The 19,892-nt window shown below is 55.0% G+C and overlaps 2 protein-coding genes and 1 long non-coding RNA gene across 3 annotated transcripts; 1 reads left to right on the top strand and 2 right to left on the bottom strand.

Annotated features, from left to right (window-relative positions):
* Positions 1-1,040: 1,040 nt before the first annotated feature.
* On the bottom strand, positions 1,041-2,498 carry LOC147649382 (forkhead box protein L2-like). The gene is made up of 3 exons (XM_086862633.1): positions 2,119-2,498; positions 1,399-1,571; positions 1,041-1,292 (listed from the first exon to the last, which is right to left on the bottom strand). Exons 1-3 carry the CDS (start codon positions 2,422-2,424, stop codon positions 1,094-1,096), a joined length of 678 nt encoding a protein of 225 aa, XP_086718759.1. The 5' UTR covers positions 2,425-2,498; the 3' UTR covers positions 1,041-1,093.
* LOC147649381 (uncharacterized) lies at positions 1,205-9,832 on the top strand. The gene is made up of 2 exons (XR_015279165.1): positions 1,205-2,008; positions 6,203-9,832. It is a non-coding gene; the product is annotated as an uncharacterized LOC147649381 (long non-coding RNA).
* PIAS4 (protein inhibitor of activated STAT 4) lies at positions 5,364-19,360 on the bottom strand. The gene is made up of 11 exons (XM_086862632.1): positions 19,192-19,360; positions 15,973-16,399; positions 13,184-13,268; positions 12,011-12,052; positions 11,613-11,703; positions 11,178-11,306; positions 10,991-11,096; positions 8,624-8,697; positions 8,002-8,162; positions 6,213-6,343; positions 5,364-5,772 (listed from the first exon to the last, which is right to left on the bottom strand). Exons 1-11 carry the CDS (start codon positions 19,216-19,218, stop codon positions 5,567-5,569), a joined length of 1,479 nt encoding a protein of 492 aa, XP_086718758.1. The 5' UTR covers positions 19,219-19,360; the 3' UTR covers positions 5,364-5,566.
* Between the last annotated feature and the right edge of the window lie 532 nt (positions 19,361-19,892).

Genomic DNA, 19,892 nt, shown 5'->3' with positions numbered 1-19,892 from the left:
TGTTCCCCCCATTTTGGGGTGCCCAGGGCTGCTGCGGGGGGGCTCTGTCACAACCTGTGGCCGTGCCTCAGTTTCCCCAGATGGACCAAACCCCCTCCCCCCTTACAGAATAAGGGAAAAGGGGGGGGGGGGGTCCCACCCCCCTGCTGTGCCCCCCAGTGCTCCCAGTGCCCCCCCAGTGCCCCCCCAGTGCTCCCAGTGCCCCCCCAGTGCTCCCAGTGCCCCCCCAGTGCCCCCAGTGCTCCCAGTGCCCCCCCAGTGCCCCCGGCCCCATTAAGCCGCATGGGGGGAGCTGGGGGGGGCTCGGGGTCCCTAATCGCGTTTGGGGACAGATGGCCGCGGTTTAAGGATCCTCCGGGGACAGATTTGGGGTGTCCCCCCCTCCCCACACCCCCCCAGCCGGGACAGGGCACCTCAAACCCGGCCGGGCCGAGGCGCAGGGACCCCAAAACCCCAAACCCCCCCTCAAATACCCCAAAGGGCGATGTCCCCCGGGCCCCCCCGACCCCCGAACCCCCCCAGAGGGCGCGGGCGGAGCGGGGGGATTAATTTGTGTCATAATCTGCCTTGTTCGGGCCGCGCTCGGGGCTTTGGGGGTTTATCCCGGGATTTAGTGGCCGAGTCGTCTTTCTTAGCGAGACGCCCTAATGCCACTTAACACCTGGGAGCCGCGATTTTCATTAGGGGCGTCAGGGACAATTAGTAAGGGAATAATTAGGGCAGAGGCAGCCGCTGCAGGGTTTAAGCCCCATATGTGCCTGAGCGTGCGGGTGGGGAGGGGGGGATTGGGGGATCCCCCCGGTTTGGGGAGGGGATCGGTCCCGACTGGGGCCTTGCCTCAGTTTCCCCCAATGGGAAACCGCTGTTCGGTAGCGAAGGCAAAGCGTGGGGGTCCCCAGTGTGCCCGGTGTCCCCTCCCGGTGTCCCCTTGTCCCCTCCCGGTGCTGCCCATGGGGGGACACCGGGTGCCATCCTGGGGGGCTCCTGTCGTGGGGGGCACCCGGGATGGGGGCGTGGGGACCCCAGGAATGAGCCCCGTGCTGGAGCGGGGGTGACAGGGGACAGCCGGAGCAGGGGACACGTCCCGGGGGGGTCACAGGAAGGGGGCCCGGGGCAGGAGGGGAGCGGAGCCCCGCGGCAGCGGGAGCCGCCCCCAGCCCCAGCGCGGGGCCAGGGGGCTCTGGGGGACCCTGGGCAGGGCCAGGGGGGTCCCGGGGGGGCCCGGGGGGCAGCAGGGGCAGCAGCAGCCGAGGCCGTACAGGGCGTAGGGGTGGAAGTAGCCGACATTCACCCTGCGAGGGGAAACAGAGCACGGGGTCAGCGCTGAGACCCGAACCCCCTCCTTGGGGACCCCCCCGAGCCCCCCGGAGCCCCCGGAGCCCCCCGGAGCCCCCCGACCTGCGGACGCGGCGCCGGGCCCGCCGCCGGTGGTAATCGCCCTTGGCAAAGTCCTCCAGGTTGGCGGGGTGGATGGCCCAGAAATGGCCTTTGCCGTTGTCGCTGCGCCCGGCCTTGACGAAGCACTCGTTAAGGGACAGGTTGTGGCGGACGCTGTTCCGCCAACTCTTCTCCTGCGCCCAGAAAGGTCAGTCAGGCCTGAGGGGTCACTCAGGGCCTGAGGGGTCAGTCAGGGCCTGAGGGGTCACTCGGGCCTGAGGGGTCAGTCGGGCCTGAGGGGTCACTCAGGGCCTGAGGGGTCAGGGTCAGTCGGGCCTGAGTGGTCAGTCAGGCCCAGAAGGCTCAGTCAGGCCCAGAGGGGTCACTCAGGCCCAGAGGGGTCCGGGTCACTCAGCCCGGAGGGGTCACTCAGGTCCTGAGGGCTCAGCCAGGCCGAGCCCCCGGCCCCGCCGCTCCCTCCCCGGTCCCTGCAGGACGCGGCCCCGGGGTCGGGCCAGCGCTGCGGGCGATTCCCGGTGGGTCGGGCTCAGCACCGGCGGCTGCAAAGCGAGCCCGGAGACCCCGGCCCTGCCGAGCTCCGGACACCGCGGAGGATTTCCCGACGAGCCGGGTGAGTTCCCCAGCCCGGTCCCCACCCCACAGCAGCACCGCTCACCCCAAACCCTGGGAACCGGGGGAAATTCCCAGGGCACGCCCGCGGCCCCGCAGCCCCTCCCTCACCTTGTTCTTGAAGTAGGGGTAGTGGTCCATGATCCACTGGTAGATGTCGGAGAGCAGCAGCTTCTTCTCGGGGGACGAGAGGATGGCGGTGGAGATGAGGGCGATGTAGGACTGGGCCGGTTTGTCCCCGGGCTCGGGCGGGGGCCGGGGGGCGGCCGGGGGGCTCCGGCCGGGGGGCTCCGGGCTGGGGGCGGCCCCGTCCCCCCGCCCCGACAGGAGGGACTCGATGGTGAAGGAGGCTCCGGGTGGGCGCCGGGGCGCGGCTCCCGTGTCCCCACTCGCGGCCGTGTCCCCCGTGTCCCCCATGGTGCAGGTGCTGCCGGCAAGTGCCGGCGCTCATGGCCCGGTAATTAGTGCAGATTACAGCGTTTGCTAATTGTGTTTTCACAAACGCGCTGCCCCCAAAGCGGGCTGTTTATCTGGCAAAGCCCCGGCTTTAACGGGATTTGGGCCCTTAAGCCTCATAAATAAAATGATTAATCCGCTGGAGGTGGAGGAATTCAAAGTGGCACCGAGGAGGTGCCGGTGGGGACGGGCCCGGGGTGCTCGGGGGGTCCGGCTGCCCCCCAAACCCCGGGGGAGAGCCTGGAGGGGGTCGGGGTTGCCCCAGAACCCTCCAGGCTCTGTTTGGAGCGATCCTGGGATGTCCAGGGAGATGCAGGGATTGCCCCAGGACCCTCCTGCCTGATGAAAATCCCCCGGTCTCATTTCGGGCTGAGCTGGGAGCGACCCTGGGAGCCGCCGGAGATCTCAGGAGCCTGGGGCAGATCCTGAGGAACCCCAGCAAGTTCCTGGGGATCCCAGGGAGACCTTGAGGAGCTCGGGGGATCCTGGGGAAGCTCCTGGTGACCCCAGGAAGGTTGGGGAGGAAGATTTTCCCAGGTAAGATCCTGGGGATGCTGAGCGAGATCCTTGGAACCCCCTGGGAGACCCTGGGGTCAGAAATCCCAACAAGCTGACACAATTAAATGTAAATCTTTCATTTTATTTAACAAACACTATAATTTGAAGAATGTGTACTGAGGGAAAGAAAAATAATTTTCTTTTTTTTTGTTTGTTTTGTTTTTTTTTCTCTCTTCTCTTTAAAAAACAAAGAAAAAAACCAAACAGGATATAAGAAAAAAAAAATTAAAACCAACATATGTACAGGAAGAGCTGGCCAACTCCAACAGAAAGCACTAAAACAAGCATGGTGTTTCCAAACAGTTGCTTGGCCTGGAAAATTTAAAAGCAATTAAATTAGAATAAAAATATTAGGAAAACAACTGGACTCTAAAGCTACTGTGCAGCCAGGGCCGCGAGCACAGAACTTTGTACAGTAAAATTAATTTGGGAGCTCTACCCGGGTTTTCTTCAGTTGTTTTCATCCCCCTTTTCCCACCCCCACCCCCATTTCAACCTGAAAACATATTGCTTACAGCCAGGAAAGAGAAGGAAAAGCAAAGCCAACGAGTGCAGGTGTCCCTGTGGGAGCGGGAGCTGCTCCGGGTCCCCCCTGCCAGACCTGGGGAGGGTTTGATCCCCACTCCCTGCACGTTCCAGGTCTGGAGACAAAACCCAGCCAGGCAGGAAGGGGAGGGAGAATCCCCCTCCCACAGGGGCTCGGGGACCCCCACCCCATTTGGGAGATGGGGGGAGAGGAGCCCCCAAGCTGGCAGGGGACCCCTCCTCAATGCGGAGAGGGGTCTCTGCTTTTGGGCAAGTGGCCAACGAGGATTTAGGGCAGCTCTGGCTGGACCTCGGGGGCTTTTCCCTCCAGGTGGGATTGGCCACATGTGGAATTTTCTGGAGTGAGGGGGAAGTGCTGGGAAAGGCACCAACACCTCCCTCTCTGTTCCCCCCTGCTGCTGGGGTGAGGGATGGGGGAGGATGGAGGGTTTGGGGTACTCAGAGGGGAGGATGGAGGGTTTGGGGTACTCAGAGGGGAAGATGGAGGGTTTGGGGTACTCGGAGGGGAGGATGGAGGGTTTGGGGTCTGGCAGTGCCCAGCAACACCAAGACCCTCAGGGGTCTCAGCCCAGCACGGGGCACAGGGACACCCCCCCTGCTCCTCACCCACCCCAGGGGCAGGGCCAGCTCCCTCCCGGGGTTATCCTGAGCTCCAGGGGGAAAAGCCAGCGAGGTCCAGAGCAAACCAGAGCCGGGAGGAGCCAGTGGGAACAGCAGAGCTGACGCAAAGGCCGGGACAGAAACTCTCCAAGACAAAGTCAAAAAGGTGACGCTTCGCAAACTCAAAAGCAACAACGTTTTGCCACCAAAGAGCACAGGAGGAGCTTTGGCTCTGGGGCCAAAGGCTGGGACAGAGAAGTGGAGGGGCCGGGGCGGCGGCAGCGCCCGGGCCCTGCCCTCGCACCCGCCCGGGACGGGCTCGGGACTCAAAGAAACCTGAATTGGAGTTACCGAGGTAGTTGGCTAAAAACTGAGATTCCCCCACCCGGCATCTTCTGGAAGGACCCCCCTGCCCTGCTCCTGCTCATGTGCCAGGTGTGCCCAGGTGTGGGGGTGGCCTGCAGGCCACTGCCACTGTCCCCAGGCCTGGGGGTGGCCCGAAGGCCACTGTCCCCAGCCCCAGGCCTGGGGGTGGCCCTCAGGCCACGGCCGCCGCCTCCAGAACCAACCTCAACGAAAAGGGAATGCGCAGCCCTTGTCAGTCTTCAAAAACACCAAAGTTATTGCACTTCAAAAATACAACAGATCTGTGGTTCAAGCCCCTCCCTCCCACCCCCCGCCCCCCCCATGGCTTCTGCTCAACTAAAACGAGTCACTACTGCACAAATCTCTACACTTCCCTTGGGATTAGGTTAAAATTCCAAACGTGTCTCTTTACATGAGGTGCAGAGCTGCTGGAGCTCCGAGCTAGAACAGTGCGCTTCCAACCGGACATCTCACCCCTGGCACCCCATGCCCCCAGCCCCACCCTACAAACCCCCCCAAATCCTGGGTTATACAACCCCCCCCGAGCCCTCCCCGCTCCCCCCTCCCGCCCCGCCCCGGACTCACACGTCCAGCAAAACCTTTCGATTAATTAAGGAATGGTTAATTAACAAGAGGATCAAACTGCACACGGCTTTGGAGATGCAGGGGTGGGTGTCCTGGAGGTGTGCAGGGGAGCTCCCCCGATCCCGGGATCCAGGTGAGGGAGGATCCTGCCTGGCTTAAGACACTTTCTTTACTTCAGGCTCCAGTTCAGGGTCAGGCTCTGAGTGGGGTCGTTTTCCAACCAAGAAGCAGCTCAATGGTTTTCGTTTTGTTTGTGTCGTTTTTTTGTTTTTTGTTTTTTTTTTCTCTTTTTTCTCTCTCGTTTTAATGAGTAATTGGAATAGGAAAGTCACAGGAGATGAGGGTGGGAGGGAGATGAGGCGGGAGAGGATGTTCTCCCCCTCCTCCAGTTTAATAAGCACCAGAGTATTCAAGTCTGTCCGTTGGGAATTGCGAGCCGTGGCTGCAGTCAGCAGGCAGAGACTAAACCTTTCTCGTAAGAGCAGCGTCGTTTGGGCTGGGGTCCCTCATCGTCATCATCCTCCTCCTCATCCTCCTCCTCGTCCTCCTCCGAGGATGAGCTGTCCAGTGTTAAATCCACAACATCTGCCGGGGCTTTGCCGTTCTCGCCCGTCCCGTTGGCCGTGGCCAGGAGCCCGTTCACGTCCGAGGAACCTGGCAGGGGGCAGGAGGAGCTGAAACCACTCGTGCCCAGCTCAGGGGAGGATCCAACACTCCTGGCTGGTCAGCCTGGACAAGGGAAGGCTCCGGGGACACCTCAGAGCCACTTCCAGAGCCTAAAGGGGCTCCAGGAGAGCTGGAGAGGGACTCGGATAAGGGGTGGAGGGACAGGACACAGGGAATGGTTTCCCACTGCCAGAGGGAATACTGGGGAGCACTTCTTCCTTGTGAGGGTGGGCAGGCCCTGGCACAGGGTGCCCAGAGCAGCTGTGGATCCCTGCAAGTGTCCAAGGCCAGACAGGACAGGTCTTGGAGCAACCTGGGAGAGTTAGAAAAGTGTCCCTCTTCATGGCAGGGGGTGGGACTGGATGATCCTGCAGGTCCCTTCCAACCCAAGCCATTCTGGAATTCTGATTTCCCCCAGGGACACCCACCTAGAACCAGGATTGGGCACTGAGGGCTGCAGCTCCGCTCCTTCTCGGCTCGGATGGGGCACCAGGAGCCATCCACCAGGTACTCGATCTCATCTGCATCTTCACATTCTGTCAGGATCTTGGACAGGAGCCTGCAGAGGGGACAGGAGGAGCTGTCACACCCCTGCAGTAACCCTGCATTTAGAAGGAATCTGCTGCTGGCTCCTGAGCTGAGAGCCCTTGGAGTCACAAACTTTATTCCTCATAAAACCAGTGCAGGTTCTGACAGTGCAAACCCATCCCAGCCCTTCCTGTCCATGCAACCAAAGCATCAACTACCAGCTTAATTAGCAACAATTAAGGACAGTTTTGCCTCTTCACCCGGTTTCCCAGGCACTGCTGCCAGGCAGGCTGCTGCCCCATCCCACGGGACATTGCCAGGGACATTCCCAGCGAGGCTTTAGCAAAAGGTGAGGTATCCTCTGGCATTGGGAATTCAGCAATCCAACAAGCAGCACTTCCCCTCCTTCCTATTTCCCAAATCTCCACAGTAGCCACCAGAACAACATTCCTGCAACAGGAACACAATGAAACCATGAAAATACACCTGGAATGAGGCCCTGATTCCAGAGAAAGCAGGGACTTGCTTTATTCCCTGTGTCCCACCGTTTGCCTGGGATGTTTATTTGGAAATGCTGCTCTGCCAGGCCTCACTCCTTCCTGGACCTGAGCATTTTCCTTCAGGAGGAAGGAGAACTCCTAGTGGAAAGACTTCCAAGATCAGGAAACCTTTGTGGCATCCCAGTGGGAGAGTTTCAGCTTTGCCCAGCTCCTGTAGGAATTGTTCCCACAGCCAATCCCATCACCAGCACAGCAACCACCAAGCTGCAGCTCCCAAAAAGCTGACGAGGCCCTGAGCATCCCAGACCTGACCAACCACCTCCCTCCCTGCTCAGGAGCCTCCGGCTCTTTCTCGACTCCCAGAGCCCAGCTGAGTGCCAGCTTCCCTCTCTCACTTCCAGGGAATCTGGGAAGGACTTCACCCAACAGAACTGGCACCAAAGACAGCCCTAAGCAGGGACAAAAGTCTGCTAAGCCTTCTCCAAGGACGTCCGGCTCCTCCTCATGCAGGACACGGGCATGGCTGACCCATGGGGGTTCCACAATCCAACCCCTCGCAGCTTCCCCTTCATCTCTCCCCTGACAGAGATCTCCAAGGAACTGGATTTTCCTGTCAGGGCTGGCCAGGGGACAAAGCAAACAGGTTATCTGTGCTGAGGCTGCTCCAGGCTGCCTGGAAAGCCACAGCTCCTGCATCTGCCCACGGCCCACAAAGGCAGCAACGCTCCAGAAACCCCCGGTGAGGCTGGGAACAGACTGGTCTGCTCACTTCCCTGTGCCAGGGGAGCTGGAGGCACCCCAAACATCGCTCCAAACTCTCCCTGCTCTTGAAGGAACCTGCAGTGGAGGCCAGCCAGGCAGCCAGGAGGGTGGAGATCATTTCCCAGCAGGCAGGAGCCACGTGTGTTGTTCCACCAGTCCCTGGCCAGCACCACGAGGATGTCGGTGCCCAGTCCACAGAGGACTCCCAGCATTTGGGAGCAACAAAAGCTGTTTCCAAACCCGCCCCAAAAGTGCTGCACCACAAGCCTGCTCCCTCCCCACTTGCTCTAACACACCAAGACGCTGAAACCACAATATTATGCACCAGCAGAATAAACTTTCAAAGAGTTTCAAAGTGAACTTCAACCAAGAGCTGGATGCTGCACCCAGTGGGGAAGGGGAAAAGGCAGAGAGGTGCAAAACTCACCCATCAATGATGAGCTGGTCGTAGGGGGCAGGTTTGTCACACACAGGGCACATCCATGTGGGCTTTTTCTCATTCATCTGTAGGTAGAAGACGGCATCAAAGCACTGCAGGTGTGCGCAGGTCTCGGCCCGGCACGGCACCGACAGGCGCATCTTCACCAGCTGTGGGACCAGAGAGCAGAGCATCAGCCAGGACACCTGGCAAGGAACCCCCAGATCCCCTCAGGAGGAAAAACATCTGTGAGCTTGGAAAGCTGGTCTGGGAGTTCTTGACAAAACCAGACTGAAACAGAGCTCCTTGGCTCTGCAGCAAACTGGGAGAGCTGGGGTTCCAGTGCCTACAGGGGCTCCAGGACAGCTGGAGAGGGACTTGGGACAAGGGATGGACAGGACACAGAGAATGGCTTCCCACTGCCAGAGGGAATATTGGGAAGGAATTCCTGCCTGTGAGGGTAGGGAGGATCTAGCACAGGGTGTCCAGAGCAGCTGTGGCTGCCCCTGGATCCCTGGAAGTGCCTGGGACAGTGGAAGGTGTCCCTGCCCATGGCAGGGGTGGCACTGGGTGGGTTTGGGTTCCTTTCCAAGCCAAACTCCGATTCCATGCCAAGCCTGCAGGGACTCACCGGACAGATGAGGGACACTCGGACCCCGGTGGTGGCGATTTCACTGTCTGGGTCCAGGCGTAGCTTCTCTTTCACTGCAGGGAGAGCAGAGAACACAACATTTAACAACCCCCAGCCTTGGCAGCACAGGGGGAACAGCTCACCCCAGCCCTGGGGTGTGTATGGATCGTTTTCCCTGCCGGGGAGGGAGTGAGCACATGGATTCAGCCTGGGCACGGTGGGGTTTGCTCTCTCCTGAGCTCTGTGGCAGCAGGACAGGGGAAATGTCCCCCCACAAAGCGAGCAAACAATCCAGCTGGGAGGGAAAACACATCCCATCCTTTTTCCATCAGGTTATCAAGCCTCCTCTCAGCACTCCTTGGCCACCTCTTTTATTCCAGAACATTCCACAGGAACCACAAACAGGCCCAGAGGTACCCAGGCAGACAGCTCAGAGCAAGGCAGCTGGGAAGAATCAGATGTGAGGAAAGGAGGAATCCTGCCCCTGCTGCTGCAGCCTGAAAGGAAAACCCAGAGGAGCAGCAGGGAAATCAAAGAAAGCAGCAGATGGGCAGGTCCCACGTGTGCAGGTCCCACACCAAGGTGCAAGAATCAACAAAACCAGCTTTGAAGTGCTCCCCAAGTCCTGAGGAGGAGCTGCTGCTCCCACTGTTGCCTGCAACTGCCTCTGACACTTCCATCACCGTTTTTCTTTGGAGCAAGTCAACCATTTCTTTTGACCTTTTCAGATCATAACAAGATGTCTCCAGACAATGAGGCTACATGCAGCTCTGCAACACCCAGCTTTAATTAGAGAGTGACTTCTGAGATGTGAAATTCCCAGGAGATTACAAGATTTGGGCTTGTTTTCCTCACATTAGGAGCCTTTTCATCCGAGCTTAATTTTTTATGAAGCTCTTTGCAAGAGGCTTCTCTGTGCATCAATTACTGGGAGACATGGGAAGGAGAATTTCCTAGGATCTCCTGATCAGGATTTTGGATCCAAAGCCAGAACCTGTTCTCAGTGTTCTTGTATTATACAGAATTTCATGCAAAGGAAGATGATTCAGCAGTGAGATGTGAAGCCAAAGGGCAGCTTCAGTGACAGGGAATTCTTTGCAGAGCAGACCAGGGCTAGAAAAGCAAAGTTTAGGAGCTCCTCAGTTCTGGATATCCAAACAACTTCCAAGCATGAAAACACAAAGAAGCTGAAATAAAGCATTGCTCTTATTTGGTTTTATTTAAAGTCACCAAATACAACTGATCCCTGCCTGAAATCCAGGTGTCTGCAGACTGGATACACCTGGAGTCATCACCTTCCCTGTGAACTACAATCCACTTCCAAGACTGACAGGCTGAAGAAGTTCAGCCTGGAGAAGAGAAGGTTGAGTGGAGACCTCCCAGCAGCATTCCAGTCCCTGAAGGGGCTCCAGGGATGCTGGAAAGGGGCTCTTCTCCAGGAATTGTAGTAACAGGGTAAGGGGGAATGGCTTGAAGAGGGGAAATTGAGGTTAAGATGTGCAGGAGAAATTCCTCCCTGTGAGGGTGGGCAGGCCCTGGCACAGGGTGCCCAGAGCAGCTGTGGCTGCCCCTGGATCCCTGGCAGTGCCCAAGGCCAGGCTGGATGGAGCTGGGAGCCCTGGGACAGTGGGAGGTGTCTCTGCCATGGCAACGGTGGCACTGGGTGGGATTTAAGGTCTTTCCAACCCAAACCATCCTGGGATCCTTGGGAAGAGCTTTCCAGGATCTGGACAGTTTTAAAGACTGTCAGGATCACGGGATAAGTTCTCCCACGCAGAATTAAACAGTGAGGTTTTGTTCAGCAACGTGAAAAACTGGGAATCTTCCACGCTCATGAGCTCCAGGTCAGATTCCACCATGGAAAGGTAATTTCCCCTCATTTCCAGTAATGTTTTACATGTGCCTCATACCAGGAGGATTTACCTGAGTGGTTTGGGATAAGCATCTCTGGGGACCATCTCTTCTCTGAAGCTCTCAAGGCATATCAAAGTGCTGCTGGTGACATCCCACTGCCACCCCAAGGACTCCCAGGGACTGGGGCAGCAGGACATTGTCACCAGGATCCCCCGCTCCAGGAATCTCCTTTGGAAATCCCGAGGGTCAATGCTGCTCACACTGACTCAGGTGAAGGCATGAAGCCCTTCCAGCCACAACGACACCGGCACGACAAATCCTAAATCCAACTACAGAGCTTGCTGCAGAGCCACCAGAACCACGGGTCTGGGGTGACCTCCCACGACTCACCCACAGCTCAGCGAGTCTGTTCAGATAAAAAGTGGGGTTTACACAGCTGGAGGGAAGCAGAGGTGTGAATGGTGGTGGTTATTCCCCAGCAGGCTGCAGACAGGCCCTTCCTGAGCCACTCACCCAGTGCTTTGCAGAGCTCCGGGTGCTTGATGCCGATGGTTTTCAACCTCTGCAGCAGCTCTGCTGAGGTCATCTGCCGCACCAGGTACAGCCCCACCGAGTAGCTCTGGGGAGAGAGGCAGGAGAGGATGAGGAGGCTGCTCTGCAGGGCTGCCTGGGGAGCTCTGGGCGCTCCCTGGGCTCTCACCTTGCCGTAGTTGCCCCAGGTGACCGTGATGCGGTTGGTGGCCGCGGACAGGTACATGAGGTGGGTGAGGTTGATGGGCCTGCAGGGCCTCTTGGGTTCCACCCCGGGTTTGTTTGAGGGGTAGTAGCCCTAGAGCAGAAAGATTAAATACAGATATTCATTTTTTACTCAGGGTACATCTATTGATCAGCTCCATTAAATTCCACTCAGCCCCAGGGATGAGCTGAGTACAGCTGGAGCACAAAGTAAACAGGATGGAGCCTTTATACAGAACAGTTCATTACAACATGGCTAATCCATAAAAAAAATCAGCTTTAAAGCAGGCAGTGCACTTCTAGAGTCTGGCATTCATCAGGAAAGCAATTTCCTTCCAAATTCCACAAATATTCCCCCCCAGATTCCCCCAGTTTTCCTCCCTAATTGCCCAGTCCTTACCGGCACGGAGCAGTAGCTGTGGTTCACCTTGACGGCGATGTTGGGAGGGTACTGATCCTCCTGAGGGGAACTGGTGTCTGTGTAGCAGATTCTGGGCAGAAACAACACATCCCATAAAATCCCAACACTCTGCACAGCCCCAGCTCCCACAGGCCCATCCCACTCCCCATCCCAACCCACGCTCCCTCAGCACAGCCCATCCAGGTGGGACTCTGCTGCTTCTGCTCCACGTTCAAAAGTGGAGTTTGAGATGCTCCTGTGAGGCCCAGGGACGAAAACTTCACAGGAAATTCTCTCTGGAGCCATGAAATCCATGTTGGAACTTGCTGGGTTTTGCTGGAACATTCCCTCCTCCCCTGCTCTGCCCCAGATGTTCAATGAACCCAGCCCAGACCTACCTGAGCACCACCTGAACCGATTTCACACCGGGTTGCAACTCCCTGGTAAATGAAGGAACAGAAACTTCAAATTAATTATGTAAATAAAAAATCCCTACCCCCAACAAAATCACCCAAACCAGCTGACAGACTCAAGAACTTTAGTAATCGTTCTTAATTTTTTTAAATAGACCTTTAAAAAATTACCTCACAGAACTTTATTTAAATTGGACAATTCCCCCTGCAAATATCAGTCGTCCTGTAATTATTATTTTTTTTTTCTCCTGATGCACCAACCTACAGCTTTTCTTTGGGTTTTTAAAACTGTTCAGGTGCCTTCTGGTGATTTGTGAGAATTTATAAAATCTGGGTTTTAAGGTCAGGTTTACCTGACAGTGTTCAAGACTCTCTGTGTTTAATTATTCAGCTGAAGCTGCTCATGCAAACCAAGGGACTGAATATTAAGGCCCCACTGTGAATACTGCAACCTCCATCAGGGCTACTCCTGGCAGGATTTTAACTGGAATCAGGAAAGGAATGGAAGACACAACAAGGGTATTTTAACCAGGAGGCAAAATAACCAAGATATTCTTTCTCTTTATTTGATGATAAAGAGAAATATTTAAAGGTTTTATGTTGAGTTTTTGGAGGAATTGTTGTGCATGAAGAGAGCAGGTCAGCCAAGAGGAAACCTCCCTGCCTGCAGTGCCACCTCTGAGGAGAGGCTTTGTTTGACTCAAAAGTTGCATCTGACAGAGGTCAGGGTAAATCCTAATCTGAGATGTTTCCTCAGGCAGTTCCTGCAGCCTCCTCCCCACCAAGGAAGTTTCCTTTCAGATGCAAACAGCCTCACACTCTGCCTTTTGAACCTGGCATGCAAAAGAAAGGCTGCAGACACTCACACCACCACTCCAGCACAGAATTTAGGTCATCGATGATTTCATCCCACTTTTCCTGCCCAAATGCACCATTCCAGAGGGAGATTAGAGCAGCACAAGTGAAACTTAAGGACCTGGATGGGTGAATTTGCAGCTCCCACTTCCCCCAAAGCTCTTTGCTTTACATGAGGAGCAGCCTGATGTCCTCACACAAATCCTTGCAGAGAACAAAAGCTTCCACAGGCAGGGAACACGGAGGAATTATGGAATTATGCAGCTGCATTTTCTTGAACTGTTAATACCCAGTGAGGAGTACCTGGAATTTCTGATCAGCTCCACTTGTCTTGGTGTTAATGCAAAAATGCACGGACTTTCCTGAAGCTTCTCATTATTCTGTGGAACTGAGGAGGGAAGGAAAGAGCGTCCATCAAACTGAGAACAGCAGCTCTGAGCACGAGGTGATTGTTATGCTCTGTTTATCTCCAAGTCTTGTTTTCCCCTACACTCCAGAATTGCAGTTTTCACCTGTTTTGGTAATTCTGCTTTGATTAGAGCTTTGCTCATTATTGCTCACTGTTGAGTACAATCAGCACAGGCTTTGGATTGGATTTTCCTCTTTTTATTTTATTACTTTTCCTCCCCTCAAATAATTGAAGAGCCATCAGTTCACCACATCAGTGGTGTCACAGTGTGACCACATCCTCAAGAAGCCCAAGAGGAGACCTGAGCCTGACACAAAAGCCCAAAACCAACCAGACTGAGCAGGCGGGTTCTGGAAAAGAAAGAAAACAACCCCAGCAACAAAAAAGATTAGCTCAGATAATAAAAAAGTGACACAAAAAGCAGCTGGAAGAGACAAAACACGACTTCCAACCCCCTGACCTTGAGGGTGGGACAGCAGCTCACCCTCAGAGAGGTTTAACAAGAGCCCAGCATTAACTGTGGCCTTTTGCACATGGATAATTTTAAGATCAAGTGCATTTAATGTGGGGAAAATGAAGCTTGAGACGTGGGAAACTTTTGTTGCAACCTTTACTTCAATCCAAACCTGGTTTATTTCTGTTTTGTGTCTCTAAGCAAAGTTCAGACCCTGGGCTGCTGTAAGTCACGGGAGGAACACAAAGAGGAAGTGCTAAAATGGCTTTTTAAAAATTATTTAGTGAGAATTGTGTGTTTTGCTTTGCCTTGCTTCCACTGCATGGTTATTCAAAGCCAAGAGGATTTCAGGAGTAGGAAAGTGGACTTCTGTATGGAAAAGAGGAGATGAAGGAAGGATAAAACCTTGGAAGACCTGGTGACAACCTGAGTCACTCCAAAGGTGCTTCCCTTTGCTCCCTTTTCTGCTTTAAAAATGCAAATGGAGCTCGCAAAAGTAAATTTTAAAGGTAAGATTCAAGATATCTTTATGGAACTTTTGTTTAATTCCAGTTTCTGTCCAAATATCTCCTGACAAAAACAAGCAGCAGAAAATAAAGCATTTCACAAGGTATTTTTAGCAAGTGATGATTGACAGGGACAATAACAGAAAGTAATTTTAATATTTCTGATTAAGAAACTGCCCATAAACCGAGTCCTGCTGATTGTTCAGCCTCACAAAGACAAAGCAAACCTGATTAGGAAAAGCGAGAAGCTGCTCACGGTTTATTTTGCATTTATATCACCCCACTCTTCCTTGATATAAAAATTAAATTGCTGCTAGAAAAGAAGGTGAAAATGTGAGAGGTGCAGGGCACCTGCTCAGGTTTGAGACTCCTCCTGGCTCCACAGAAACCTCTCCCACCGGCAGGGAAAACCAGGCTGGCCCAGGGGAGGTGTCACCTGCACTTAACGAGGCCTCGGTTCCGAGCTGGTGCAGGGGAGATTTAATGGCAACTCAAAACAAAATCTGGTAATCCCAGTGAGTGTATCCAGGCTCTTCTGTCTCTGGATGCTTCCACCTCCTGGGAATTTGTTTTCCTTCAAAATCCCATATTGGAATTGCTGACTAACACACATTTAACACTGAACAAACCATTCCTCACACAATTATAATGTTTGAGCTTGACTCTGTCACCACTCAGCTGTTTTGTCACAGCATTAATGCCTTCAAATGAAAAAGAAATTATATGAAATCTGACTAATTAGTCCTTTTTCTTTTTGTTTCTGCACAATCAAATCTTCATTTATGTTTTTTTTCTCCAAGCCACAACAAATATCTTTTCAGCAAAACCAGACCAGCTCAAGTTGTAGAATCATTTGGTAGAGAATTCTGACATTACCACATGAATTTATGAGACACTCAGCAGAACACAACTTCTCTGGACATGCTGAATTTGCTACCAGAACATTCTATTTAACATCAGTTAACAATATGCTTTGTTTCTCCAAATGAAAATAATGAAAAACCAGTCTCCAAACCCTGGGGAATAAACTCTTCTTCCAGTTTTACTGGTTATCCCTCAAAACACACGGCACCACACACAAATAACTGTGACAAGCACAAAAAAAAAAGGGAAAAATACAGTTTGAGGTGTTGCCAGCCTCTTTTATCCATAGGGTGCTTCAGGTGAGGGATTTTTAGTGCTGAAAACCAGCATTGGTGTAGAATATGGCTCCATAATCCACAGGAACCGAACAAGGTGGGCTTCCAAGTTACATCCTGAATGATTCCAGGTCTGAGGGAAATCACAGGAGCACAGGATTTGGATTGGGAAGGACCTGAAGGATCATCCCATTCCATCCCACAGGCAGGGACACTTCCCACTGTGCCAGGGTGCTCCAACCTGGCCCTGGACACTGCCAGGGGCCTTCCCTGTGCCAGGGCCTCCTCACCCTCACAGGGAAGAATTGCTCCCCAATATCCCATCAAAATCTCTCCTCTTTCAGTTTAAAATCACTCCCCTTTCCCAGAACTCTCTCTCTCTCCATATCAAAAGCCGCTCTCCCTCTTTTATCAGCCACCTTTAAGCCCTGGCGAGCGCAGAGCTAAATATTCCTCTGTAAATTCTGAGCGTGAGGGGAGAGAGAGGGGGCTGAGGAGGGGTCTCAGCCCCACATCCATCAGCCACTTTACAAAACCCTTGAAAACACCAGGTTTTTATCAACACAAACACGCCCCAAACTCACCTAACTCTGTCGGCTTCAACAGCTCGTCCAGGGTGGTGTAAAAGGGCAACTTCACCAAGCGAACCTCGGGCTTGGCCACTTTGGGGGGCAACCTGCCCAGTCCGTTCAGGTATTTGCCGTAGAGGGCAGGGTAGTCAATGTTGGTGGTGGGCAGAGTCCGGGGCACGGCGCTGCCGCGCTCGTAGGAGGAGTGCAGGGGCAGGGCCTCGGCCCGGTGCGGCGCCGGCGGCTGCGCCACGTCCGAGCCCTTCTTGTTGTACCGAGTCTCGTAGAGCTCCTTGATCTTCTTGAACACCTCGGGGCTGCAGTCAAACTGGACCAGCTGCAAAGCTCGGGTCACTAGTTCGTGTTTTAGTCCGCTTTTACTCCTGCCAACAAAACCCAGCAACATCTGAAGATCTGAGACTCGGAAACTCATCACCATGTTCTGGGGGATAAAAAATTAAAAGATGTTCTCATAGTTATAAAAGGCAAAGGTGCAGTTCTCATTTTATAACTACAAGGCAAGATATTAAAAATTCTCCCTCAAAGACCCCACACCTGTCCAAACCCGCGGCTGTCACCTGATTTTGGTTCCCATTTCTTGTTTGAGCAACAAAAACGCAGAGATCACCCCCTGAAATATCACCTAAATGGCAAAACCACCAGCACAGTCATCAAATGACTCAAAAATCACTTTGACAGTGCTAAGCATCCTCAAGACAGCTCAGCTGGAAGCAGGAACGACCTCAGAGATCTAAACCAAGAGCCTCACTTGTGAAAGAGCTCATGAACTCTTTCACCAGCCCGAATCCAAAATTCCCAGAGAAATATGGAAAACTTCATCCCAAATGGTGTCAGTGTAAGGCACAGGAAGAAAATCAATCCAAGCTGGGAGAGGCTGAGGCGAACTGGGGCCACCACTCCTGGATTTCTGGATGGGAAAACCCCTCCAGAATCCTCCCTACGGCCACGGGATCATTAAAAAACACATATTTTAGAGTATGGAAGGATATTCAGATTGCTAAAGAGAGCAGTGTGTTCCCAGGAAAACAATGCCAAGCACTTCCCTGTGAACCCAGCCAGGAGCTGCCTTGGTGTCACACTGGAATTATCAATTTCAGCGTCTGATAAGCAGCAAAACCCAGCTCAGTCTTGTAAAACTCCCTCTCTGTGGCAATTCAGGACTGTAACTGTCAGCAGAGACAAAGGCCACAAGGCAACTTCCCATCAGAAACCAGGAATTCCTCCTGTTAAACCCACAGCTCCAGGTTGGCACTTCAGTTCCCTAAACACCAAACAGCCTTAGAATTGCAAAAAAAGGGCTTATAAAGTAAATGGGTTGGAAAATTCAAGCTGCCCTGGAAATTAACTTGGTTGATATCTACACATATTCACTCCGCATCCTTCCTGGTTTGTGAGGAATACGGGAATTCAAGAAGAAATCCCATTAAAAAAAAACAGCAGCAAAGATCCAGCAGATCTTCCCCAACCTCTACCCCACTCCTGAATTAATAATTAAAAAGAAAGCATAAAATATAATCTAACAACCTCATCATTTCCTGGAATAAACCAGCTACAGATTTTTTTTTTAATTAAGAAAGCTACAACTGTTTCCAGAAACGTTTCACTGCCACTTTTGGATGTGTGGGAATTAGATGAGAGAAAATGCCATTTGATTTTCTCCTTTTCCCTTACATATGTCATTTAATGTGAAAACCCAAAAGCTGTTATGTCACTGTCTGTAGTTAGAACTTCTGGGAGTCGTGATGACTCCCAAAATATCCCTGATGAGGGGAAAAAAAGACTGATGACTAAAGAGGAGAGAAAAAAAATGTTTAATTGCCAGAGAGTCAGGATTTCAGAGCCCTGGATTCATGGTGCTCCTCCACCAGACACCACCTGTGAAATCCTGGAGAAATCTACTCTGTGCCTCAGTTTTCTTCAACTAAAAAACAGAATCAGGATCATTAATGTTGGAAAATACCTCAAAGATCAGCCAGTCTGATCAAATCCCACCAGGATCATTAAGCTGTGTTAGGAAATGGGGAGAGTGTTGTTCTCCCTGAGGGATTTGAGCATAAAAGGTGTATTTGGAAAGAAAAATTCATCAAGACACAGCAGCAGGAGGCACCAGGGCATCCCAGGAGCACAGGAGACAGGAATTCCTCCTGCGGGAGCTGCTCCTAGAGCACCTCACCCAGGACTCCTGGGGTGGGAAGTGGAGCTGGAGCCCAGAGTTTCCATTTGGAAGGAAGGAAGGCCCAGCAGGATGATGAGAACTGAGCAGCAACACAACAACAAACCCCAGACAAAGCAAACCGAGGGCTCGACCTGCCCCATGAGAGCAGGGAGAGCACATGGACTGCCGAGATCCCCAACACTCCTGGGGGTTCCTCCTCTCAGGAACCCTCGTGTGGGACGGCTCAGACCCCACCAAAAACCCCTGGGGCGACCACGATGCCTGGGAAGCACATTCCCCCCTCTGGAATCGCAGGAGGAGGGCAGAGCACCCCAAAAAAGCCTCTCCCGCTGGGATTCCTGCGGCCACCCAGCCCCATCCCTGCCGAGGAGCTGCTGCTGCGGCCGGGGAACGCTTCCCAGGGAACACTTCCTTGGGAACACTTCCAGGGAACGCTTCCCGGTCGCTGCCACTGCTTCTTAAGTGCCCTCAGCAGCGGCTGCCACAGAACCGGGATCCCGAGGGGAACGGGAAAACCTCCCGGTCCCCTCCCCCGGGCCTGAAGCGAGCCACAAACCGCCTTGGAAACACAACTCCAAGCATGGTTTTGCTTCAGCGCATCCCAGAGGGGCCCTGGGCCGGCCCTGGCGCCGGCACTGCCCGTCCCAGCGGCTCCCCCGACCCCCGCCCGCCGGACAGCTCCGCACCGAGCCGCCCCACCCCCGGAGCGGGCAGCGGGAGCCGGCCCGGGGGGCGCGGGGGCAGCCCCGGCCATCCTTTATCGCGGGAATCAGCGGGGGAGGCCCAGCGCGGGGGCAGCCCCGAGGAAGGCGGGCAGCACCGCGGCCCGGCCCGGCCCGGTTCGGCCCCGGGAGGTCCGGCGGGGGCTGCGGCCCTGAGGCCGGGGCGGGGCAGTCTCTGAGGTAAAAAGGCGAGAGGGCGGCCCCGGAGCGCCGCCCCCGCGGTTCGGAGCGCCGCCCCCCGCCGTCCCCCCGCGCCGGGAGCCGCCCGGTGCCGGCCGGGCCCCGCGGGCGGGGCGGCGGCGCCGCTTCCCTCACCTTCGCCTCCACCAGCTCCGCCGCCATCTTGGGCCTCCAGCGTCCACCGCGCCGGGCGCCGCCGCCGGGTCACGTGACGCCCTCGCGCCGGGGGTGGGCGGGGCCGCGCCGCGCGCTCCGCCCAATCCGCGCGCGCGATCCTCGCTCCTCGGCCACGCCCTCGAGCCACGCCCCGCCAGGCCCCGCCTCCCCGGGAGTCTTAAAGGGGCCGCGCTCCGCAAACCGGGGGCGCACCGGAGCAACAGCGGCGGGAGCGGCGATGCAGGCGGCGGGGGCGGGGATGGAGGCGGCGGGGGCGGGGATGGGGGCGGCCCCGCGGGCACGGCGGGAGGGGGAGTGGGTGGGCAGGCGGTGGGTGCTGCCCCAAGATGGCGGCAGGTGGGTGCCCCCGGGGCAGGGCAGGGCCCGGTGGGCTCGGCCCGAGGCTCCGCCGCTGTCCTGGTCCCCTGCGGGCCGTCCCCGGTGAGGAGGGAAGAGCTGGGGGACTCCCAGCGCGCTCTGGGAGAGCAGGGCTGGGGATGGGGAAGGGTCCCGGTGCCCCGGGAAGGGAGGGATGGGGACAGAGGTCTCCTGGCCAAAATTGGCTCGGTGGCAGCAACGTCCCAGAGAACCCCCAGCCCTCCTACCCCGGCCAGTTTTTGTGCTCCCTTCTGCAACTTTACCCATTGCTTATTAAAAATACCTTCATAGAATATTAATGA

The sequence above is a fragment of the Cyanistes caeruleus genome, chromosome 25 (genome assembly GCF_971803275.1).
Source record: "Cyanistes caeruleus chromosome 25, bCyaCae1.hap1.1, whole genome shotgun sequence".
In the NCBI taxonomy this organism is placed as follows: domain Eukaryota; kingdom Metazoa; phylum Chordata; class Aves; order Passeriformes; family Paridae; genus Cyanistes; species Cyanistes caeruleus.
Note: the sequence above shows the minus strand (reverse complement) of the source record. Positions and strands in the feature narration are given on the sequence as shown.

Coding starts and splice junctions, on each gene's coding strand:
- LOC147649382 (XM_086862633.1), bottom strand. CDS start 2,424: ATGGGGGACACGGGGGACACGGCCGCGAGTGGGGACACGGGAGCCGCG. Junction 1,572..2,118: donor ACCCCTACTTCAAGAACAAG/GTGAGGGAGGGG, acceptor TTCTGGGCGCAG/GAGAAGAGTTGGCGGAACAG. Junction 1,293..1,398: donor GCCCGGCGCCGCGTCCGCAG/GTCGGGGGGCTC, acceptor TTCCCCTCGCAG/GGTGAATGTCGGCTACTTCC.
- PIAS4 (XM_086862632.1), bottom strand. CDS start 19,218: ATGGCGGCGGAGCTGGTGGAGGCGAAG. Junction 11,097..11,177: donor CCTGGGGCAACTACGGCAAG/GTGAGAGCCCAG, acceptor CTCTCTCCCCAG/AGCTACTCGGTGGGGCTGTA. Junction 5,773..6,212: donor GTGCCCAATCCTGGTTCTAG/GTGGGTGTCCCT, acceptor GCCCCCTGCCAG/GTTCCTCGGACGTGAACGGG.